General features: G+C 42.8%; 1 protein-coding gene across 1 annotated transcript in view; it reads left to right on the top strand.

Moving 5' to 3' along the window:
• Positions 1-25279, top strand: part of PPM1H (protein phosphatase, Mg2+/Mn2+ dependent 1H) — a 144210-nt gene that overhangs the window by 101403 nt on the left and 17528 nt on the right. Inside the window, exons 5-7 of the mRNA XM_049813858.1 lie at positions 2666-2750; positions 11260-11378; positions 24710-24773. Coding sequence (XP_049669815.1) covers positions 2666-2750; positions 11260-11378; positions 24710-24773 — 268 coding nt within the window. The remainder of the gene's footprint in view (positions 1-2665; positions 2751-11259; positions 11379-24709; positions 24774-25279) is intronic.

Here is a 25279-nt window from a genome sequence, read left to right as displayed (position 1 = left end):
ACTCATATCTAGAGCTGTCTAATTCCTCGGATCAAATCATTTGACTCTTATGAGCAGCTGTAACTTTCAAGTTGAATAAAGTTCAACTGCTGAAAACATTAATGAAAAACATAAAACTGAGGCTCTGTTTTACCAGGTATCAACAGCTTTAATTCCCCACTCCAAAGAGGTTTTTTTTTTGCTGTGTACTGGGTTGTGCTTTTCATCCCAGGTGGCTGCAATTTCTAGTGAAAATAAGTTGAGCCATGAAAGGTTGACCCACTTGCCTCTGAATTGCTTTTTATATGATGTGAGTCCCTCAGGGCCCAATTCTACCCGTAGAAGTGAGAATGATAGCTATCAACATATATAGGAAGTATGTCGGTGTGCACAAAGAAAAAAGGTGAACCCCAGAGTGATCTGAGTGGTCTTTAAAATATGGATTTCCTGTGAAATGGTGATTAAAGGGGAAGCGAAGAATAATTAGAAAATTAGCCTGATGTGCCAGCAGTTATATCAGTGTGTGTTTTTATATTGGCGCTCTCAGACAAGCACAAGATCAGTAGATCCCTTATGACTCTCTTAAACTAGTGTGTAAAATTTGGTTAGTGTCTTATCAGCTCCTTTGATCAGTCTAGTCTAGACTGTTGCCAGAGTACTTGCTCTATAGTAAACCCACAGTCCCCTTAAAAGGCGGCCTACTTAAGTGAGTCAAGTTACATATGAAAAGGTTATAAAAACTGCCCACTGTCTTTGAGTAGATGAGTCTAGTTCAAAGCTGGTGAATACCTTAGGAATTGCAAAAATAAAAACAAAGGTGGTGTTGCAGAAAAGAGGTGGTAGAGTTCTTAATTAATTTTTAAATGTCTGTCTCAGAAATCCAAAAGAAAAATTTTCAGCAAACCTTTATGATTTATTGGACTGGCATTTTTGTAAGCCTGTAATGTATTCAGATCCCATAAAGGGGAAAAAAATTCCATCAAAAATTCTGCAGAAATTTCTCTTAAGAAAGTAATGAGTTACAACCACCATGTCTGTGTCGTTTCAAGCACACAATATTGTTTTTAATTGTAGTAGTGGAGGGCCAGTGGGATCCTTCAGTATGTATGTTGCACTGCTGCCACCTCTAATTTCTACACAGGATTATTTGCAAGGGAGACCTGGAAGTCCAGGATCAGTAAAATTGTTGTCTGTCAAAGCAGAGCTGTTTTCCCCTCATCACTACAGCCTTTTTCCACCTCTCCCATTGTAGCACCATCCTGTACCTGTCTGTTGTTTGCCACATGAACCTCAGAAATGTGACCAGTTCCTTTCCTCTTTGATAATGCTCCTTCCTTTTGCATACTAGCAATAGTAGATGATCATTTGGAGACAATTTTAGTCCAATATCATATCCAGAAGACTTGGAAAGTTATCCAGTGCTACTGATTTACAAAGCTGATTTGTACCCAGGCTGGTTTTCTCGAGACGCCTGTGTTTTGAATTTAGAGGTTAAGTTTTCAGTCTTCATGTGCTACTGTGTTTGGTGGTTGCATTACAGTGCCATCAGAATAGCTGGCATGAAGCAATGCCAGCAAATTGATCGAATTATCAAGAGAAGGAAGCTAGCACATAAATACCACATCAACAGGATGAAAAGATCACAGAAAGGAAACCATTTAAAACATATAGAAACTGGAATCCAAGTGACAGTTGCTTGTTTTATCTACACCAAATTCAAGAGGAGAGCTGGTACACTGTGCTACTATCCAAACACCGAATTAATCTACTGATATTTGAGAAACAGCTCCAAAACAGGCATTAAAATCTTTGGGATGATACATAGTTCATCCAGCTCTTCGAAAGCACCAAGCATTACTATACTTACAGAGCTGTGTAAATAGTGGAAAGATAAAAGAACACAATTCTGTGAGTGAATACATGACCGCAGAATGCGGTAGGAATACTGAGTAAATTCTTCCCTCTCGTGACTGTGTTTCAGCCAGTGGCATTACACCAGGAAAGAATCAGACTGCGTTTTGCATGCAGCATAGCAGATTGTTAAGAGGCAACACGCAGGTGTTTGAGAGAATTTCCTCTCAGCCATTTGCAGAAGTGTATGTGAAATCTCCTCACTGATCTATAGTCATTCCATTACCTGTCATCTTTCAGCAGGTAACTAGTTAAATTTGTGTTAAACAGGATTTGCTTTGCCATTTCCATTTGCTGTTGGAGTAGAAATGTTCTGACATGACATATGACCAATCAATAATTGGAAAGTGCTTGCATAAGTCATTTGAAGCCAGTAGCTTAGACAGTGTCAGCCACAACTGGGATTAAAACCTGCAAAGAGTTGTTCTACAATCAGTGATTCTGCAGCATCTCCTCTGGGTGTCTGCATTTCAGTTAATAAGGATACCCTGTAGACATCAGCTGAAGTAACTCTTGCCTTTGCTTGGATATTTTTGTGAGGTCTGAAATGAACTTGGCATATACAAATATACTTTGTTATCCAACTTAAAAGATACAGGGTAGGAATTATTATCCTGTTCTGCTGACAACTTCAGTAGAAAAGAAATGGCTTTATTTTAGTGTGACTCTGAAGAGAATAAGAGTGTGACTGTACCCTGTGGTTTTCTGGGTATTTTTTACATTTTGGTTGGGGTTTTTTTTTCCCTGTACTGATGATGTTTTATTACTATTACAGGGCTATAATAATCAGAAATGGCGAGGTCATTCCAATGTCTTCAGAATTCACTCCAGAGACTGAACGCCAGCGACTTCAGTATCTGGTAAGAAACCTGAGGACCAAATCGGGTGCTGCTGGTGACAAGCGTTGCCTGGTAATATCTAAGGTTCAGACAGATGCTGCTGAGTTACTGTGGCTCAGTGAAGGACCACATGTCTGCTGAACACCAGTGACTGACCGTGTATGTCTTTTAGCCATCAGCAAATGCGGAGAAAAGCCTGGTGGTATAAATCCCTATGAAAGGAGTCTTATCTCTTCTATGAAGGCCATCGATTATCATGGCTGTGCTTCTGTACCTTGTTCAGGGGCAGACCTTCAGCAGCTCATTGGTGTTGGATAGTGAGAGCTCAAACATAGAGCTAACAAGCCACAGAGGTATTTCAATCCATCCCAGTGTTTACTGTGTGCCAGTATAAAATACCATAGACTGCTCTTTGTGTGTGTGTGAATGATACTGCAGGGTGTTATTCATTTGCTCTAATAGTATGCCAATAGTATTTCAAGCAGGGAAAAGATATCCAACTAAGAGGTGATCTCAGTGAGCATTTAGTAGCTGCAGGATAGGATGGGTGAAGAAAGACTAGTTTTATTTAGTGTAGCAGCACCTATAAAGCTGGAACAGGGTGATTAGCTGAGGACATGTGGGATGCTTTATACACCAAGTTGCATTGGCACATAAACTGCCCAAGAAACATAAGTCAAAATACATGGTGTTATTTTTCATGCATACAATCCTGTTATTTTTTAAGTTTTTCATCGATGGTCAGATCAGTTGGTGGAAGTTATAGAATCCTTTAGGTTGGAAAAGACCTTCAAGATCATCGAGTCCAACCATCATCCATGCCCACTAAACCGTGTTATGGAGTACCCTGTCTACGTGCTTTTTTAAATACCTCCAGGGATGGTGACTCAACTGCTTCCCTGGGTGGCCTATTCCAATGTCTGACAGCCCTCTCAGTAAAGAAATTTTTCCTAATATCCAACCTAAATCTCCCTTACTGCAGCTTGAGCCCATTTCCTTTCATCCTATCTCCAGCCACCTGACAGAAGAGACCAGCACCCACCTCACTACACCCTCCTTTCAGGCAGTTGTAGAGAGCGATCAGGTCTCCCCTCAGCCTCCTTTTCTCCAGACGAAACAGCCCCAGCTCCCTCAGCCGCTCCTCATCAGACTTGTGCTCCAGCCCCCTCACCAACTTGGTTGCCCTTCTCTGGACACGCTCCAGCACCTCAAGGTCTTTCTTGTCGTGAGGGGCCCAAAACTGAACACAGGACTCGAGGTGCGGCCTCACCAGTGCTGAGTACCGGGGGACAATCACCTCCCTGTTCCTGCTGGCCACGCTATTTCTGATGCAGGCCAGGATGCTGTTGGCCTTCCTGGCCACCTGGGCACACTGCTGGCTCATAGTCAGCTGGCTGTCAACCAGCACCCCCAGGTCTTTCTCTGCCGGGCAGCTTTCCAGCCACCCTTCCCCGGTAGCGCTGCATGGGGTTGTTGTGGCCCAAGTGCAGGACCTGGTACTTGGCCTTGTTGAACCTCATACAGTTGGCCTTGGCCCATCGATCCAGCGTGTCCAGATCCCTCTGTAGAGCCTCCTTACCCTCAAGCAGATCGACCCTGCCTCCCAGCTTGGTGTGGTCTGCAAACTTACTGAGGGTGCACTCCATCCCCTCATCCAGACCATTGATAAAGATATTAAATAGAATTGGCTCCAACACCGAGCCCTGGGGAACACCACTTGTGACCCGCCGCCAACTGGATTTCACCCCATTCACCACAACCCTCTGGGCTCGTCCATCCAGCCAGTTTTTCACCCAGTGAAGAGTACACTTGTCCAAGCCATGAGACACCAGCTTCTCAAGGAGTATGCCATGAGAGACAGTGTCAAAGGCCTTGCTGAAGTCCAGGTAGACAACATCCACAGCCTTTCCCTCATCCACTAGGCAGGTCACCTGGTCATAGAAGGAGATCAGGTTGGTCAAGCAGGACCTGCCTTTCGTAAACCCATGCTGACTAGACCTGATCACCTGGTTGTCCTGGACTTGCCATGTGAGTGCTCTCAAGACAAACCGTTCCATGATCTTCCCCGGTACCGAGGTCAACCCAGTTGGTTGGCTGTTTGTCAAAATGTCATTCCTAACATGGTCAAGAGATATTTTTTTTTTTTTTTTTTTTTTTTTTTGTGTCTACTACTTCTGGCCTCCTGCTTTTTCCTCTTAGAAATTTAAGCATAAGCCAAGGCAGGCTCACTGTCAGCTTTGCCTGACGTGAGGTGGACAGGCCAAAGCTAGTGGTGTTCCCTGATCTTAAGGTGTCTCTTACCTTCAGCCTGGCCCAAGCACTGTGGTTTGAAGCTAGGCAAAATGCCGGTGGTTGAAGGCAGAGGTGGAAGGTTTTAAAGAAAAATTGTAAATGTTTCCACACTTGTCACAATTGATTTTTAGTCAGGTTCACTGGCTTGAAGCTGAAAATTTTGGAGGAAGTACTGCTTTGGGAGTATTCTTATTCAGAGAACCAAATGAAAAAAGGCCTAATAAATATTTACAGTTCAGTTACATTTAAAGTAATTTGTTTGCCTTTAAAATAAAAGGTATCTTTAGTATCTAGGGAGTCTGCTACTTCTGTAGGAAATAAAAGATAAAGCATTGCCTACAAGGGATTTTTTTTCTCTTTTGATGTCCTTTCTGACTTATATTTGAAAACAGCAGCTGATCTGAAAAGCATTTCTGCTGTTCCCTTTGGAAAATTCCTTTACCTTTGTTTATTTTAATTCTGTGTGTAACAAATATGCCAGGGCCATGGATATCATGTTCAAAGAAAATACATGCAAGACAGCAAGAGCGTGAAACAAAATTAGAGATAATTTCAAACATAACATTCTGTAAATAACATTTTTACTCTAGTGTTTAAAAATAAAAAAGACGACTCCAAATTTCTTACAAGGTTGGCATAAACATTACACTCCAAAGGTTTCATCTGTCTTGCTGATTAGATCCCAAATAATTTTCCTTACTCACCTTGGCTGTCACCAGGTTCTGCTATCAGTCTATTGCACCATCAGCAGCTCTCTTCTGCTGTTCTTATCTGCAACTTATTTTGGATTTATTTTCTTATTTGCAGTTAAAGCTGAGTTTCTTTGTTTCAAACATGTTGTACTGCCACTGCTCTTCCTGCACAATAGGAAGAAAATCACTTAATCATTTTAGCATTAATATTTTACTTGGTAAATGCAGAGATACTGTTCACTGTGGTGAAGTTACTGCACAGGCAAAGGGAGGGTATGGATTTACAGCCTGCAGGCTACAATGTTGGTTCCCTGTGCAGTAGACACTGTTAGCACAGCCAGGGCGAAGGAGCTTTCCTCTGTCTTTAGTGCCCATTTGATTGCTTTGGCCACAGAGGATGTTGGTTTAGGTCCTCTTTTCTAGGGCCTAATTTCCATGTGCAATTATCCCATGTGCGGGATAACGAGTTGTTCAGGTCATGTGAACATTGCTATATCAAGTCCTCCAGCCTAGACTTAGACAAAACTGTGCTTCAGCTAGTACTGGTTGAGTAACTGGGCAGGGGAAAACAAATGTGTTTTCCTATCCAGCTCCCACTTTAATGCAAGTTTATTGACATGTATCCAAGAATGGCCTTGGGCACAGGCCTCTGGCATGGCAACCTCAAAAGAACAAGTTGACTACCCAGTCATTCTGACTTTTGAGCAGCTCTGGGCATGGTCATCCCTCTGTCTCTACCTGCACCCTCTTTTTTTGCAGAGGAAGGACAGCATACAGCTGCAGATTTCAGGCAGGCCCTATGGCAGAGGCAGACTTCTGTGTCAGGGGACTTGCAAGAGTATTGCAGAAGGCAATCGATCCTTCAGTCAGAGAGCACTTCTTAAGATTTAAGGTGTGAAAGTCTTGCACCAGTATTCCCTTGGTCTTTCAGCTTCTGTAGAGGTTCAGTGCACCATACTGCTTCCCTTCCACTGGCAGGCATTCATGAGCCTCCTTTTCTTTTGAATTTTTTGTGTCTGTCTTTTCTTTTTAGCACTGTGGCAGGAGAGCTCCACACAGCGCCTACCCCAGGAAAGCCCTGACTTCCCGTATTGGCGTATCTTGAGGCAAAACAAAATCCAGTATTGACTGGGAACTGCCCTGGTACACTGAACAGGCAACAACTGCCAAAGGCAATTTTCCTTTCATCTTCTGAGGAGACTATTAATTTCAGTCATGATAGTCTAAATTGCAACAGTAAATGGCATAGATTTTGTTACTTATTCCCTTGGAAAACGTGTTTAAAATGAATGATGAATGAGTGTATTGCAGATGGGTGTATTTCTTTATGTTATCAAAGTTGTACTTTGAAGATGTCATGTGAGATCAGCGTGGTGTTACTGCATACCGTGACCATGTGTGTAGCCAGGCAGTGCCCCGGAAGAGACTGGGTGGCCATCAGTGGCAGTGAACCGTGGATGCTCTTTGTGTTTGGCACCAGTCAAAGGTTTATGAGCCCGGACAGGCCTGAGTTCAAAGAGGACCTATTCTTATTTCATTGTTGAGGTGAGGATTAAGTGATACTAACTTACCTGCTGAAGGGTGTTTGGGCAACCCAAGCCTGAAGAGAAAATGAACCTAGATCTCCTAAATGTCAGTTCAGTGCTTCAATTACAAGTCAGATGTGTCTTAATTCTCTTATAGTTTGTGGCCTCCTGCATTACCCAGCGTAGGATTGCTTTGGCCATCTGGCACATTGCACAATTCTGTGGTAAAAGAGATGTGTGGTTTTATGGAAAGGGTCCTGCCCTTTCATAAGAGGAGAGACCAATCCAGGGGTGGATTTGGCTCCCGCTTCCCTCTTTCCTTATACCACCACCTCCTTTAGTTTTAACCTCTGTTTAACTTAAATGTGTCCATATGATAATGGCTGAGTAATTTGCAAAACTTTTGGACACATTGTGCTGTGGATGCTGTTGTGAGCCGTAGTCCCATATAGTAGAATATGGGAGAAGATGGCACAATATGATAAGAGGATAAAGTTGTAAGATATAGTTGATGCTACATCAACAGAAACAGCAGTTCTGAAAATAACACAGAATACAGTGAAACCGCTAGTGTTGGTGATGTCCCAGAGCAGTGTGTACCGGAGGAGCTGGAAAAGGCATCAGCAGGCCGTACGATAAGATACACAGAGTGTTCTGTGCCACCTAATTAACTGACACACTAGTGTGTAAGTCTAGGTTTATCTTAATTTCATGTTTGCTTTGCTGATCACCAGGAAACACAGCAGGAAGTAAATGGCCTTTTGAAAGAAATGTGAGTAATACTTCCTTAGGCAGGCTCTATTTTAAACAACTAATGTTGAATGTAATACATCTAGCCACAAAATACACCATAAAATGGCAAGGTACCAAAAACACATGATGCAGACTATGCCAGATTTATGCTAAAAAACTGTAATAGCTTCTGAAAGAAAAATTATGGAAAATATTCCGGTACCATAACACAGAATAACAATGTTGTCTGAACTTACCTCGTAAGGATATAGAAAGTGTTTGGTAGTCACTCTTTATTAAATTTTAAGTTCTTTGAATTGTGTTTCTGATCTGAGGTTCTTGTAAATCGAGACTAAACAAATGAAAAAATGGAAAATATGGTGCCTCGTCACAGATCAAATTCTTTTGGTCAGTTCACTTACCATTTTTTTTCTCCTTTGATCACTTGAGGGGATTTCATGGTGTCTGCTTGTATATCTACTTGAAAGATCTGTAGATTTTTAAAGTGTTGGGGTTTTTATATTTTCTGATTCTTCTGCCCAGCACATTTTGATTGGGGTGGACAGGGACAAGAGTCCTGCCTTGTAGTAAATGGAGAACAGTTCTCAACAAACCCAACTGGAAGTTGCAGCTGAGTTTTGTAGTAGAACATTCTTCTCTCTGTAGAATTACCAGTGAAGCATCAAAAATAACTGTTAAAAAGAAAAGGGTAAAAAATACAGAAAATGAAAAAAAAAAAAAAAAAGGCAGCCCAACAAAAATCCCCATTTCTTCACATAAGAATTCAACTCACAGGCATCAGAAGCTTCTAAATTGCTCTTTTCCCTCTGTTCCACTGACGCCAAAAATATTAGAATCAAGTTAAGATCCCTGGACTGTAAATCAAGCATTGAGGCTTGGCTGCGGAAGAGAAATCTTATTTGAACATTAGCAGTCCACTGGTAACTCTGCCAGTTTATTAATCTTATTTCAGTTGTGACCTCAGACTTTCCATCTGAGTAAATCCTTATGAAATGCAGTCTCTCCCAATTGCTTTACCTTTTCAATAAAGGAAATTCTTGTTTTCAAGGGGAAAAGTGCTAAAAGCCTGTAACTTTTTTCTTCTGGACCTATGATCCAGCCTAATAAGTAATCTCATAATCTAAAGGTTAAATAACTTCATTTTGATGTCAGGTATGAGGGTTTTTTGCTTGAAATAAGACTTCTTGTTTTGTAGGCAGGCGACAGTAGTCTTTAGCTAGAAGTGGTTTGTAATGATTTAATCAAGATAGGCTGTGCGTTTTTAAAAGTGAACTGAATTGCACTTTCAAAGCAGACTGACTTCATTGTTTACAATATCATAGACTAGAAAGAATTAAAAAATATGAAAAAAATTCCAGCGCTCTGCTGTCAGTGTGTAACAGTACATCAAATAAATCATTAGGGATGTTCCATCTTTTTTGCAACAGGAATGAAAAGAAATAAAAATAAAAAGTTTATGTGTACTTTTAAATAAAGAATCCGGAGTTCTGGAGGTGTGAAAAGCCTCATCTGGACTAATACTGCTAGACCTCTCAAAAGTCACTAGTGCTTCTCAACCATTTCTGTAATGAGGAACAGTGATCCAATTAGAGGGTCTTTGAAAACAATATTTGGGTGGGGGAGGTTACCTTGGCTGACTGTACACTGCAGGAAGAAAAGGTAATTCCCTTAACTGTACCCGGAGAGAGAATTTGATGGAGCTTCTGTTCCAGGAAGGGATCACAATGTCAAGATCACACTTGCATGCTTGAAAGCCACCTCTTGAAAGCAGAATCCAATCTTGTTGGCTACACACAGCAATCTCCTTCAGCCCTGTTTCAGGCGAGCTCGAGGTGTTTTTTGGAAGAATGTCTGGCGACAGGAACAGGGACAAGCTGATGGAAGGTTAGCGTGGTGATGTGCTGAGCCTGATCCAACTCCTATTAAATTGAATGGGAGCAGGCTCGGCCCTTAAATGCAGGAAATGTTTTATTGTGAACTATCTGCATGATAACTGCCGGGTGGATCAATAAGGGCTTCCACTGCTTCCTGCCGCTCACCTTTGATGAGTGCTAGATTTATGACAAACCCACAAACTAAAGACAGCTCATTTGGTCTGCCCTGATGGCAGCTGCTGCTGGAGATAAGACAGACTTTATTGCCTTAACTGGCTGGATAAGAAAAAAAGAGTTATCTGCAGAAAGGTTAAGAAACGCAACTTTTTTCAGTTCCCTAGCCAATTTGACTGTCTTCAAAAGAGCTTGCTCACAACGTGGCTTTGGGGAGGGAGGGAGGGAGGAAGGGTTGTTTATGCAAATACTAAAGAAAAAATGAGTGAGGTTTATTTCAGAAGGAAGAAATACAGTATGTTTAGGATTAACCTATCGTGTCAGGTGATCTGTGTATAAATCCAAACCAAAAATGTGTGCAGTGGACAAAAAGCCTCGTGATGCTCTTGAGTACGGTCAGCTCTGGAGAGCATGAGCCCCGGGCAGTGCTCTGGCAAAGAAGCCACCCAGCATCTGCAAAGCAGCACACCAGAAAGGGCAGCAGCAGCAGCAGCATTTGAATGTTAACGCCATCAAAAACATTAGTTGTGGTTGCGACACAAAACTGCTGCTGCTTTTCTTAAAGTCTATTCTGCATGAAGGAAGTAGGTTTTAGAAAACAAGAAAATAAAGTGCTCTGCAACTTGTGTTTATTTGCAGTGTCACATGTGATCGGGTGCAGCACACTGAGCAGGTAAAAGGGAACATTTTTTTTAAGGCAGTGACAATTAAAGTGTGGTAGTAATATTAGGTTGTGTGCGTTGTTGTCATAGCTGAACTGGGAGTCAAAAAACCTTGAGCTTCACTCCACACGCACCCCTCCAACTCTCTGCTTGCTCCATGGCTTCGTCCTTTGATTGTTCCCTGCAGTCAGGTCACTGACTTACAAAAGGAGATGTGTTCTGTTTTATGAAGCCCTGCAGACTCCTTCAGGGTCGGTGGATGAGGCATACTTTAGACATCCCAAATGTTGAGGAGAAGGGAGAGGTGAAGGATTTTGAGGGCAAGAGGATGGCTTCCCATAAGGCTGCTGCTGGACACCAAGCAGTGTCAGAACTGGTGTATGTACACATAGTTTGTTGAAACAGAGCTCATCATCTTCCTTGTTTAAAAAGAGGAGGGGGGGGAAATGCGTGTGAGAAGGGAGCGGGAAGGTATGGTAATGCTACCTTGTTAAAAATAGATGATGTCTTGTTTTATGATGTTCGTGTACTATCTGTGACTTGGTTTCTGCCCACAGGCTTACATGCAGCCCCACTTGCTGGGAAATGAGTTCACACATTTAGAGTTTCCACGGAGGGTGCAGCGCAAGGAAGTTGGAAAGAGGATGCTCTACCGTGACTTCAACATGACTGGCTGGTAAGAATGTGTCCTTCCAGCACAGGCTCAGCCTTGTCCCCAACCAATGCCTGCTTTGTACATGTCTTTGATTAGTGTAAACTGCATCAAACGTGGAGGTGTAGGCCTGCATACTGAAGGGAGAGGTATTTTCTTCTTTCATATGTATTTTTCTTTTAGAAGTTAACATTTTAAATAAGTTGAACTCCCTCTGGAGCCAGGACCTCGGTTCGTTTTAACGTGTGAGCACTCAAAGAGGAGCAAACACATGAAGGGGAAGGCATGCCAGGGGATCTTCCTGAAAGCTAAACAACTTTCCTATCTTGAAAGTACCTTTTTATAGAATCTGGATCAGTGGGCCATCATGCCTTTGCATGCTGAGGAATGCTTGCAGAAGGGAAGAGCTGCCTCCCATACTCCAGTGTATCTGACCCCTGATTTGGGTAACCCTTGAAGAATTGTTATAGAGATGGGCCCATCTGAATAAAAGTCATAGCCAGCCTAAAATGAAAAGGCTTGAATGAACAGCATTGACTTAATGAAGTGAAGACAGGAAGAATGATGAGGTTTTTGTCTCTGGCTAAATGTCTTCATTGTTTTGTGTCAGTTTAAGAGGCTCCTTCTCAAGTGACTCCCACTGACTTAGAGAAGCCCTAATCCTTGCTGTTGTGGGCTCTTTGTGTGACCTATAAAGGCAAAGGCCCCATATATGCAAACGGTCTTCACTTCCATGCTGTTTGTGTTTTAGCATCCTTAGCAAACGTCCTTTCAGGAAAGGAAAGAATGGAGGGGATTAAAAAGCCTGAATTCTTGTAGGTTTGGAGGCTTGGATGTTCCCATGCAACTACAACTCCACATGCTTCTGATTTGTCCCATGCTTTATAAACCATAAATATAATGATGTTTTAATGGCAGAATAATGATCTAAGTTTAATATTATCTGGAGTGTTTGTGCAGAACATGTTAATCTGGGAATAACCATCATTGTCTATCATCTTGAACAGATGCTAGTAGAATATGCAGTGTCACCCTGAGAATGATGACTTCACATTTTAAAAAGGCTACAGGCATGAGCAAAAGAATAGGGACAGAATGAGAACATTAGATCAACTGAGGACTTAAACAGCAAAACATTTGGAAGATCATGAGACACTCTCCCAGTTTCTGCAAAGGGAGTTTTCTTATTAAACTTCTGGATGTCTCTGAAGGCATCAGTAAAGAATGGCTTCATGCAGATTTCCAAAAGCTTTTTTTCAAGATGTGAGATGCTATTGGAATTAAAAAAAAAAAGGGGGGAGGGGGTGGAAATCTTCTGCTTTGGGGGAGAGCTACAGAAGTATCATGGGCCTCCTGACAGGAGAGTAAGAGCAGAATTCTTTCATCATGGTTGGAAGGCAAAGAGGGTTTCTCCAGGTTCATGGGAGCTGTTTTGCATTTCCCCAGTTGGCTAGTGGTCTGGAAAGGAAATGAGGTTAAAATGGTTGAAGTTGTAGCATTGGCAGGTGACACCATAGCTCTTTTCCTAATAAACAAGAAGGGCCATGAGGAACTGCAAAGAATTAAGTGACTTACATGAATGGGGCATCACAGTGATCAAATTTGGTGTTGATAAATACCAAGTAAAGCATGAAGAGGGAAAAATAACTATTTGTGCACACTAGAGGTTCCAAGTGAACTTGAAAGCCATGTCAAAAAGCTCAGTGGAATTTCTGCTTACTGTGATTTTTTCCAGTCAAAATCACCAGAAGAATATTGGGATGCATACATGGAATGGTTGGATTGGTTAAAAATTAAACAAAGAGATAATTCTGTATATTGGTTTGTACCTAGTTTGTCAATCTGTGCATAGCACTTCACCTTATTCAAAATGGTTATTGCATAGCTAATACTGTTTGGCGTTAGAAGAAAGATAAATAAGAAGGAACACAAATTTTAAATGTAGAATAATGAGTAAGGTAGAAGAGCTTGGGTAAGTCTAAACGTATGGCAGATTTGATTCAATGTATTATTTTTCAGTACTGGTATGTGAAGTCTGTTAACTATAGCATATAGCAAGGGGGAAAAGAGAGTTGATTTTTCTGTTAATTTTTCTGAATTTCCTGAAGTCTAGGACACATGTTGACCCAGTTACAGATTCTAATATGGTCAATACAAAAATTACCACCAGTGTAGCAGAAATATGCCTAGCTGTAAGCAGCTATTGCAGAATAAATACTTAAACTGTGACTTGAAAATTCAAGTCTGAATTTACCTCAGTGTTGTCCCAGAAAGAGGTGGCATGTGCCAAGCAAAAACATGTAGAGATTGTGATGAGGCTACCTCTCCCTGCTGTTCCTCTTGACTTCTCGCTGGAAGTGGAAAATGGGGACTACATTTTTGACCTGAATAAAAGAATCAGAATCTTTTAGCTGCTCCATATCCCATAGCTAGTGCCTCAGTTACCTCTTAGTTTGTTGGCCTCAGGACAATAAAATGGTGAGGGAATTGCTCTATCACCATACATGTATCTAACTCAGAGCCTTTCTAAATAAGGATCAATTTCTTTTTGCAGGGTGTTTGCCCAAAGGAGTCTTGTTTTCCATTGAATTGTGTGCAGTGATCTCCTAAGCAGAGGAGAAGCAATCTGTTTCTATTTATCCAAAAGTCTGGGTCAATTTTAATGGTTGAGATTGTGGACAAGACATTGGATTTCCAGCTTGGTGCACCCTCAGAGGTGATGCTTTGAAGTGGCTGGTGTTTCACAGTGGTCATTTTCCACTTCAAGTGTTTTGCTTCTATTTTCTTCCCTTACTAATTCCTAGATTTAACTCATGCATCAGAACTCAGAGGCCGAGAACGGAATCTCTGTTCTGCATTTGTTTCTAAGGACAATATTTATCATGGAGAATAAATTAGCATATATATTCCTTTTCTAGAGAACGTCAGATGGAGCTTTGGCCAGCCAGAGCTTGATACACTGAAACACTGCCAAGCTTTTATCACTTAAAATGCAGAAGATCAACTGTCTGAACCTTTTTTTGGTCAGCGACTTCACTGTGTGTTGACATTTGAACATACATGTAGAGAGGTACAGGTGGTGTTAGGAAGAAACAGCCACTGTTACACTTAATTACTGAATCGTTTAGTGAGAGGGTGTAAAACTCTCTCTGCTCTGATGTTTCCTCAGGAAAATGAACTGGTTTATGTTAAAATTCAGGACACTTTCTGTGTTTTCTATTAGAAGCTGTATGACTTCCCCCCCCCCCCCCCCCTTCATTTTTACTCTTCTCCTGTGCTCTGGAGCTTTTCAGATTCTCGACAATGGCTTGGCTTGCCCAGCTTGTTTGGATTACAAAAGGTTATTGTCTTTGGGTCTGTCATAATGCATTTGGCCTTTTTTTTTCTTTTTGCTTTTTCTTTCTTTCTTTCTTTCTTTTTTTTTTAATGTGAAGTTTCCACACTGGCTTTGTCTCAACAGCCCACAGTGGTAGCAGAGCTGCCAAGTTTCCCCACAGCATTAGGACAACCACTGATCCAGCAATGTGTACCGCATCACTAGTCCAGGCTGCATGTAACTGCTTTGAGACCAGCCTTTCCCTTCTCCCTCTGGCTCTCCCACGCTCTCTCCTTTCTCTGCAGTGCCAGTTGGGATGAGAAATCCACTGTATTAAACGTATCTAAAATAAATCCCATTTAGGTGGGAGCTGACTGTGAGCCGCCCCTCCTGCACCCTCGCCGCACACGCGTTGTGGTTGAGCAACCATTGCAAAACGCGTACTGTAGCTGGCAAGGCATCTTAAGAGCTGTGTCTCCTGCTGAAAAAGCCTCCAAGCTGTCTCGAGCCATAATTTGCTGGCAGACATCTGTGTTACTGACAGTCTTTCACAGCTGGGTCTCTGGGCTGGGGTTTTCAGGCCCATGGCTTGCAGAGGTTAAACATATATTGGTGAGAGGGTAGTTCTCATGGCTTTGACAAGTCCTGGCAACAGAAGCATCAGGGAAGACTCGGTGGCCACGTAAGCAAAGTGCTGCCAGCACTAAAAAGAGGTGCAGGTAGCCTGACTTAGGAATATGGGGAGGGGAGCAGGCCTGATGATAACTGCTCCTTTAAAGGACTGCACAGAATTAATATTCTCTGTCTCCGCCTTTTATTTAAAAGTTAAGACAAGGTTCATCAGGTTTTCTTTACTTGTGGGTAAATCCAATGTGAACAATTTTGAACTACTTTGCTGTGACTATATTCTAGACACCTTCCCAAAACCTGGTTTTCTGTGTCCCTCACTGGCCCAATGGCTCCTTCCAGGGTTCCCCTCTCAGGCTCCTGTGGGGCTACAGGAGCCGTACAGTGCTGCACTCAACCAAAGGCATCCAGAAGGCACTACCTGGCATCAGCTTTTGTGGTTTCAAAGTTCATTTTTTGCTCCTCCTTGGAACGCAGACAGTGGCCTTTCTGCTGCTCACATTGAAGTGGAATTCTTTCAAGGCTTGTTTCCTGATCAGAGCTCTAGCTTTTTGACTTGATTGTAGGGTGGCAAAAGAGCCCCAGATAACAACTCCATTTTTTGACCTGGTTTTTCAGCAGCTTCCTTTGCCCTCCTGGAGTGCGCAGGGTTGAGCTGCATCCTGTCAGAAATGGTCCGAGCCGGTGTAGTACCCACCACGCATCATGGGCTGAAGCCCAAGGCAGCAGCGAGTGGGGGAACTGGGCACTGCCTCTGCGTGTGCTATACATGCGGCGGCAGCAGAGCCCTCGCCAGCTCCGCGTCCGTGTGTCTGGCCAGGTAGTGCTGTGGCACACGGTTAGCCACCTGAGGGCCCAGCCCATGCCAGGGAATCGCCCGCCCGCGTGATTTATTCCTAAGCAGGGAGGCTGGTGCCCTGGGGCGAGCGCTAAGCAAAACCCATTTTATTCTAGAGTCAATATTGTCCACTGCCTGGAAAGCCGCCAGCCTGCTCTGCGCTCACCCTTTTCTTTCCAACAGGGAATGTCTTTCAGCCTCTAAGCATCTGATTAAAAAAGCAACTTCACTTTTCAAGCCATTTTATTTCGTTTGGGATGGTTGCCTTTTGCTTTTATTGTGCAGCTCGCCTTGCCGTCTGCGGTTCAGACTCTGGCTCACAAAAAACAGGCTCTCATTAATCACTTATTGGGGATCCAGAATACCCCAGTGAGAGCCAACGTACATGTTTTGCTTGGTAATGCATGAGCTGATTTGAACAAATATTGCCAATGCAGCCGCTATCTTATTCTTTATTGCTGGGCTCGATGTCCTTTGACAGCGCGTTCAGGTAGCCTGCCCGAGGAGTGCCTGAGCAGATTGAGAAATGCCACAGAAATGCTTTATGGAGGAGGCGCCCACGCTGCGCCCCCCTTTAATATAAATTGATTTATTGAATCAAGCACAGAAGCCCTGCTGCAGAAACCTCAGGCTATATTCTCTGGAGAACCACCTAATAAAACAGTCCCAACTGACACTCCTCATTAGCTTTTCCACCGATCCCAAGGCAGTATTTAAAGTGACAGTGTCCCTCTTTTCAGCCTGAATTTATCTGCTGGCTAATGCCTATGGGTCTAATTAGCTTAGCATTATTAGTCTTATTCAGATAAGCTGCGTTTCCTAACAGCTTGATTCCAACTTGTAAAAAGTAATTGGAAGTCTGCAAACCCTGTGCCGTAACCTGCTCGATTGCGCCTTTTAGCCAAATTCATGTAATTTACAAAAAGTCATCCTTTCTCTCCACCACCACCCCCCCAGCCCCCACCTTTTTTAATTGAGCTTTTTTTGTCTAGTGAAACCTTCTGTGCTTCTTCTGTTGAAATCCTGGCTGTATTGTTGTGTTCAAGACTTCAGCCATATCCTTTGTACAATCGCCAGGGAGAGATCAAATTTTAATTTCATAATTACTTCACAAGAAAGCAGCCTTTTTCCCAATCATGCCTGGTATTAATTTCCTCCCAGCAACTTACATTTTCATAATTTAATGATTATGGGCCACCTTTGTAGCACCGGGCCTTTCTGGAGGAGGGAGAGATAGGATATCATTTTTGCAGCAGAAACCATAATCCATGGCCACTTGCCTTGCTTTTTATGTCTTTGCTCCTGTCTCTCATCGTGAGGTAGCTGGGAGTGGGACGGGATGTGCCTCTTTGAGTGCACGCAACCAGAGCAGCTTGCTGGGTTGTGCCTGGGTGTCTGGGGCACAGCTCTGCAATGATGAATGGCTGTTTGCAATGTGCATGTTATGCATCTTTTCAAGATTTGCAGCCGTTGCTGCAGGAGCAGCGGGAGGTGAGAGCTGACCTGCTGCGTACAGCACGTCTCCTGACAGTGACAAATGGCTCTGTTTTCCCCAAGTGCACACATGCCACAGGAGCTGAGCCAGTGTCTTCGGGGCAGGAGAAAGCAGAAACAAGAACGTAATAGTGCTGCAACAAAAGAGAAAACTTAAGTCTGGGGTAAAGCCCTTTGTAAATGGCCTCTCTGGGGCCAAGCGAGCACAAGAAGAATGAGGTTGGTCTGAGTCATGTCCTGCAGGAGCTCTCTTTCTGGAAGCAGTGCGTCTCAGGCCTGTCCCTGCACAGCTGTGCACCTCCGCTTGGGCTTTGCCTTGGCACAAGATCAGGTGCTGCATGTGCAATGGCAAACAAAAGGCTCCCAGTGTGTTTCATCAGAAAGAAACTAAAATGAAGTGAGGTAATCTTCCATCTGAAAACCCAAGTAAAAACAACTCTTCCTCCTGGTAAGATGAAGTCTTTTCCCCTGCTCCTGCTTTGTCTGGCTTCCCCAGCTACACAAATTTGACATAAGCTTGGCTGGGCCCCTAGGAAATCCTCTTTCTTTCCATTGCCACCCAGGACTGACTTAGGCTCTGCTCCTGGCTGAGAGGAGGCCCCTTGCTCCTCGGAGTAGTTTCCAGCAGTGCTGTGGGACGGTGAGGTCCCTGCTTGCTGTGTCTCACTGCCTGCTCCCTACACTACAGCGACCTTTCCCAAGAGTTTGCTTCATGATTCCTCCTTAACAGCAATCTCCTTTCCTTCGAGATGATCCCAGCTAGCAAGTGTGGAGCAAGCACTGTGAGGTTAACATGCAGTCTTTTTCCCATGCCTCACCACATCCTTTTAACAAGTACAGCAAATTGTGAATTTACAAACGGTTCTTCTGTCCATCACAGTGCATTAAGCCCATAGGGTGTTAACAGCCCACTTCCCTTACCACTCTATCTCCAGAGAAAATTGCTGACAAACCTTCCTGTTTGTCTTTTAAAAGTAGAAGAGATGAAGTAAATTTTAAGGAGTGCTCAAGACAGCAGATTCACTGGGAAAAAAAAAAAGACTTGGCCTGGTGAGACTGTTGCAGAACATGGATCCACTTGATGTGCAGCTGCAGTATCTGCGCACTGTTTCTGTCACTCGGTAGTGGAAGCTCAGTTGGTCACAAACAGTGAATAAAAGCGCTCACAGTACACTTGCTCTGTCCCTCGCAGGCTCCTGAGAACAAAAGCAGCTTATAAATACCCTCAGTTAATTTTTTCCTGATTTGTCCTTTATTTGGGGCAAGGACCTCTAGATCCTTGGCCACCCTCTCCCTGACTTTTCTTCTACCACTTTCTTTTAATACTTCATTAGAGGTGAATGGACTAAAAAAATCTGCCACACTCCTGGAAGTGCCTGAGAGAAGATGCTGGTGCTTGAATCTTTAAAATGGACTGGCCAAGATGAACAGTTTGCTTTCCTTAGGAATTACTTCCACAGGAGTACGTGGTGCTAGGGGATACATCCTCTCCAAAGTCCAGACTCTGTCTTAGGACTGTACGTGACAGCGAAGGCTCTCTGGAGGTCCAGAGCTCATGTACCAGTCAGATTTGACTAAGCCAGAGATCATATGTGTGTACAAATCATGCTGAGATACTTTGATTTTTTTTATTTATTTTTTTTATTTAATTTGTAGATGGGTAGATAGAACTGGGATTTGCAAAATGAAGTATTATACAGTTTCAGGTTCAGAAGAAGGGGTTTCTGAATTTTGTGGGAAAACCCCATGTTTTAAAACTTTTATGTTTTCCTCTTTACCTGAAAGAAACCCTGTGAGAGTATCTTGGTTTAGAGTAGATCTTTCCCTAAAAACTGTTTTGTGCATATGCGCACATGCATCAGTCATCTTTTATTGATTTGGGCTTGCCATCATCTTTTCTCTTAACAAACATTACTATAGTTTGTGTGCTTTTATTATCTTTGTTTATCATAATTTTGCCTCATTATATATCAGATGAGTAATAGGGGAAAGATACAGAGACACTGAAACTTTAAAGCTAACCTACCCAGAGGATACTTAGTATCAAACAGAGCTGTCTGGATTTAGAGGTCTTGACTCTGCACAAGCACATATGTGTAAGGACATTTTTTAAAAAATTATGGCTGGATCGAGACATAAATTGCATAATTTTCAGTGGCTCTGTGCCTAACCTGCGCTACACATCTTTTCTTGGTAGTAAGCACGCACTTACACTTGTTTGATGCCTGTAGTTCAATAGACAGTACAGATAAACAGTTCCTTTTGCGTTGGTGATTTAAGCTCTGTTATCCAAAGGGTGAGCTCCAATCCACTGATTCCTTGTGTGGGAGGAGAAAAAAAGAAAAACAGTTTCTGTCAAGTTTTGCGTTGCTCAGAGATTAAAATCTGGTTTTCTGTTGGTATGACCAAAGAAAGTTGAGCTTGGGGGAAGGGAGTTTGGTTGGTTAGCTGGGGTAGTTTTATATTGTGGGAGGTTTGGGGGGGGGGGGTTGGTTTGGGGATGGTTCTGGGTTTGGGCTGGTTTTTTTTTTACAGAGTGGTAGCAAAGCAGTGCTAGAAATACACCGAATCCATGAACCTGTCTCAAAAGAGAGCCTTCATCCTTGTACTCAGTATGAACTAGGACATTTCTGAAGCCATAGTGCTTTTTCTTGCTTGCTTGCTTGCCACAAGTGGGTTTTGCTCTATGCTTCAAGCTAAAGCCCTTTGATGATGATTTGGTTTTTTGCTCTTCCTTAGGTTTAATTCTCAGTTTACTATTAGGTGTCACTAGCAGAGATGTGAAATACAGACAAACTTTCTAAAGCCAAGTGCTGTGGAAAAGCAGAGCACAGAGTCTGGATTCCCCTGTTGTTCACAGGACTGAGCCTTCCAGGTCAGGGTAGATTGTATTTTCACCACCATCTGTTGTGCCTGAAGATGCCAACGCAATACTTTTCATGACCAGTAACCTTATGCGGTTTGCTGTAAAAGAAAATATAATGTGGATTTTGGTTTTGGTCATCAACAACTTCTACTCTTACATGAATTTGTGTGTGCTTTCCAAAGGCCCATTTTAAGAACAAATTATATGGCAGGAGAATGCATAACACATGTAAGAAATTATCGAGGATTTTGGCTCTGAAATCTGTATTTGGGAGCTGACCAGTATTTCAAGTTCTGACCCAGCAATATGCAGGTAACTTTGATAATCTTATTTAAAGAGTACCTAAAGCACTGCCAATGACCTGAGCACTGTAGGAAACTTCTTCCATAGATTGTCTTGTGCATTTAGCAGCTTCTGGTTATTTTTTTGCTATGTATTTAGAGCAGATTCCAGTAGCATATCAGTAACATCATGTCAGTCCTACTTCTTTCATTCTGACATCTCTTTTGGCTCCCGGTGCAGTTTGGCCCGGTTTTCCAAAATGTTGATCCTGAGTCCAAATGTAACTTTGTGGGTGGTACATATGTCAAGCCCTAGTTCAGTATTTTTGGACAGCAGTAGCATTTCATAATTCTTTTGAAATGAAAAGAAGAAACAAATTTAACTGAAAAGAATGCACCTAGCTTGGGCACAAGCTCTCCTTTTCTACTTCCTCCTCCGCCCCCCTGTTTTTCCATTTGGAAAAATAGAGGTTTACATGGCAGAAGCACTTGACAGGTTTTAGGCTCATTCAGAGCAGCAAGCAATAGCATAGTCTTGTCTTTATAACCTGTCTTGTCATGCCCTGGCGGCCACTGAGACCTCCTGGGATGTGGACGAGGAAGATGGGGAGGGTAGAGGGTTGCAACCCTGTGTTTGTGTTCGTTAAAACAGTGAGCTAGGCTGAATTACGTAGGTGGCTGAGTAAGGCTGTGTTGGCACCAAAAAATCCAAACAATCCCCTCAGGTTCTCTGTATCTCTGTGTTTGATATACCTCCTGCCATACTACATCTTTATATACAGCACACAAAGGTATAAATGCAACTTCATTACATAAAATCAAGTGAAATAGTCCAGAAGTCTGTAGCCTGTGTGAAATAAACACATGTACAAAGTACAGGAGATTTCACAGGGCATAAATCAAAATGAACTTCATAGCTTCCTTCCTTCCTTCTCCCCAGTGCAGTTGCTGAGCTGCTAGCTGAAAAGCCGTCCTTCATCCTTCTCTTGCAGCAAACCACATGTTCATATATTATTAATTCTGTTTCGCTAGTAGTGCAGGACATAGGTACTTTTCTAGAGTGTCTCAGGTTGCTTTTCAGTGTGTCTGTGCCAGCTCCACTGCTGTGGTTGCAGTTCTGAGCATTGTTTTTCAAGCACTGGTAATTTTTCAGGCAACAGCAACACCAACAGAAAAAGTGTGTTTGAGATGAGTCTTGACACCCAAGTTCTGAGCCCAAGAGGTGATTTGCTGTGAGAAACCACAAAACAAATCACTGTAGCCCTCTGGGCCTCCCTCACTTAGCTGTATAGCTGCAGGAGGTCATAGGCTAGCCAGCTGCCCTTTCTAATCTGCTGATGAAACAAGTTAGCTTCAGCCCTTGCAACATGGCCTCTTCCAGCATCCTTACACCATTGTGTCACAGTTGAAGACCCTACAGACAAAGGTCCTTATGGTGGTTCCATAAAAGATGCTGGACACGGCAGTGAGGACTGTTCTTTTGAAGAACACCAGCCTAAATGATGCTTTTTTCACCCCTTCTTTTTTTTCCTTCTTCCTAAAGCGCAGTCAGTGTGAGTTACTATGCAGGACAATATAAGGAAGGAGGGGAGACAGGGAAGAAAACTTGGTCCCTGTTTTCGGCTACTTACAGGACAGTGTAAATTGAGGGCTTTGGTCTTAAGTATTTGTAGTTATCTTGCAGATAATACAGTTTGTGGGTAAAGAATGGGTTTGGTTTTTCCTTTGAAAAGGGGGCAGCAAATAGTTAAGTCACATCAACTTAGTCTTGTCTACCATTTGCAACAAATACGTACAACAACTTGAAACTCCAGTAGGAATGGTTGTCTTGTCAGGCTTATGGTTTGATTAGTCATTTGACTCTGATGGCCAACGTGGACTCAGGTGATACCCTTTTTCTTGGTGTCAGAGCACAACTGGCTCTATGCAAGGAATAGGAAAGAGATCAGACTTCTCCTCAAGGAGGGTTCACTAGGGCTCCCAGCACTGTAGGTCCAGCTGGAAGCTTTGGGACATGTTCATGAGCAGTTAGGGAGGGTAAAATTTTTCCTCCACATTCAAACCAGGATATCCAAGTTGGTGAGTGAGGCAGATGTTATCTATTCCCTGTTGGAAAAAAAGGAAGGAACAAGAGCAAAGTCCATGACTGACTCATCCTTCTCAATAAAATGCAATTCCAGGTTTTAAACATTGGGGAATTATTATTATTATGCTGGCTACTTGTAATGACTTCTCCCTTTTTGTTTGGTTTAAGAGCTAATCCATTTGCCCTCCCCAGTACAAAATGCAATTTAAATGCCTTCACTGTATTGTCTCTTATAGAGATGCCCAAGTATCATGGTTATATACCCAAGATGTTCTTCACTATGTGGTCTCCCATGAACCACCCGCTGTGTTTTGCAAACCTCACCTGGTTCCATTTTGGGATTTCACACATAGTAATGTTTTGTAGTACAGGAGCGGAGTCCTCCACTACTGTTGCTTCTGTGCATTTTGGTTGCTTTTCCTTTTTTCTTCCCCCTCCCCTTACCCCCAAACCCTAATATGGGCCCTATCTGTGATAACTGGGAAGTGTAAAGGTGGGGCGTAAATGTCTATGCTATTCCCTTTAAGTCTGAGGCTTGCCTAGGTGATGCAGCATATATATCTGTGTAACACAGCACCATTTATTCATCTCAGGTCTATGCCATATTTTGGTGAAGCAGGGGGCAGTTCGATTACTATATAGGATTTCACCCTTAATTTTTAATTTCCTGCTCGTTTGTGTCACAGCCTTAACATTGCTTAAACCTGATTGAATGCGACTCAGCAGAGCTCAAGCAGCCAGCCTGGCTGGACAGCTGTGCAGCAAGGGTTGGCGGTGGCTGCAGGGGACCGGCCGCCGTGCCTTCTCTCCTGCTTCTCCCTTCCTCTTTGGTGGGGAGTGCTGACTCGAGCAATCAGGGGATGATTTTGGTATCACCCCAAGGGCTGTGGGCAGGGGCGGGCCGGGAGGGAAGGACAACATGCAGGGAAAGGCTGGGGAGGGATGATTTTGTGGTATGAAGGAAAGCATGTCCCTCTGGGGTGATGTACATTAACCAAAGAGGCTCCCCAGCAGCTCAGCTCAAGCATGTGTTATACAAGCCACAGGACTCTACAGCTTATGAGAATGATAGCTGTCTATTTTTTATAATTTTTTTTTTTAATTTCTCCCTGGCAAAATTGCTCACCTTCTCACCTCATCAGTGTCAATAGCTGGATGTGTAAAAGGTAGAGTACGCAGGCTTGCAGTAAAGAGAATCAGAGCATGAGCATTTACTACTCTTGTCTCTTGGCCATGGGAAGGCTGCTGTGAAACATGAAATCTCTGACAACCTTGACTGTTGCAGTCAAGGTCAAGTAAGCACTAAATATCCTTCTAAGACTCTTCAGCACATGAAGCTTGTCTTGGTTTAAGCGGTCCTGAAAGGTGAGAACAGGATCAGAGAGCTGTTTCACACTTTAACTGTGTACATGTCCTGTCATTGCCCACCATTTCATGTTAACAGCATGAATCTAGTCATTGGTTAGTTTCTTGGTGGGTTTGGGGGAGGGGTGTTTGGTTTGGTTTTTTTTTTATGACACTGTATTACACTATAGCTGCTGCCATAGCCAACGATATCTTACCTGGTTAGGATGCTATTCCAGTCCAGCTCTTTTTCCTTGCAAGCAATAGGAGCAGCTTGGCATGTTAGATATTTCCTCATGTTCACTTTTCCTTTTGGTGAAATGGATAATTCTTTAGGGAAAATCTTTCCACAGAAAAATGTATATCTTTGTTCAAAGATGGAGTCCCTAGGAAAAATAATTATTTTTATTTATCTATTTATTAAATCACTGCTGCTTGTTTCAGAGCACTGGGTCACTAATTCAGTGCAAGCTTTATAAATGTTGTTTGTCCTCCCCCCACAGGGCATACAAAACCATTGAGGAAGATGACTTGAAGTTTCCCCTTATATACGGAGAAGGCAAGAAGGTGGGCATGTTTGCTTTCCTCAGACCAAAGGAAGAAGGAATTCTGTGCTGTTTACTACTCAGTTTAGCCTGTGGCAGTCCAGTGTTTTCCACTCAGTATCTTTATTTTATTGTTTTGACAGCTTGAAAGAATATCTTGGTTCTGTCACAAATCAGTCTCATGTCTGGGGGATGATGGGTGGTCTCAACATACTAAAAAGCATTTTTATATCAAATATAGTCATTTGCTGTTCAGCTTGCTTTTGTTTTTCTTTCATTGTAAGTAGGCTACAATGAGACCGTCTTAAATAATTGACTTAAAATGTTCCTGGTTTCATTGTGAAATGTAACTGGGCTGGATGAAGATAGCAAAAAACCTCATGTTTGCTGAAAACAAAGCAGGAGGATATTTAATAGTGCTCTGAGATGCAAAACTCTATTTTAGGAAGGGGAGGGATCAGGGCACGATTTGGTAAGTATAACACCCCTTAACCCTATCTTCTTCAGCTAGTGTACGTGAACTCACTG

This window comes from Accipiter gentilis, chromosome 11 (assembly GCF_929443795.1).
Source record: "Accipiter gentilis chromosome 11, bAccGen1.1, whole genome shotgun sequence".
Classification (NCBI taxonomy): Eukaryota; Metazoa; Chordata; class Aves; order Accipitriformes; family Accipitridae; genus Astur; species Astur gentilis.
The sequence above is the reverse complement of the archived record's forward strand: the minus strand, read 5'-3'. Positions and strand labels throughout refer to the sequence as shown.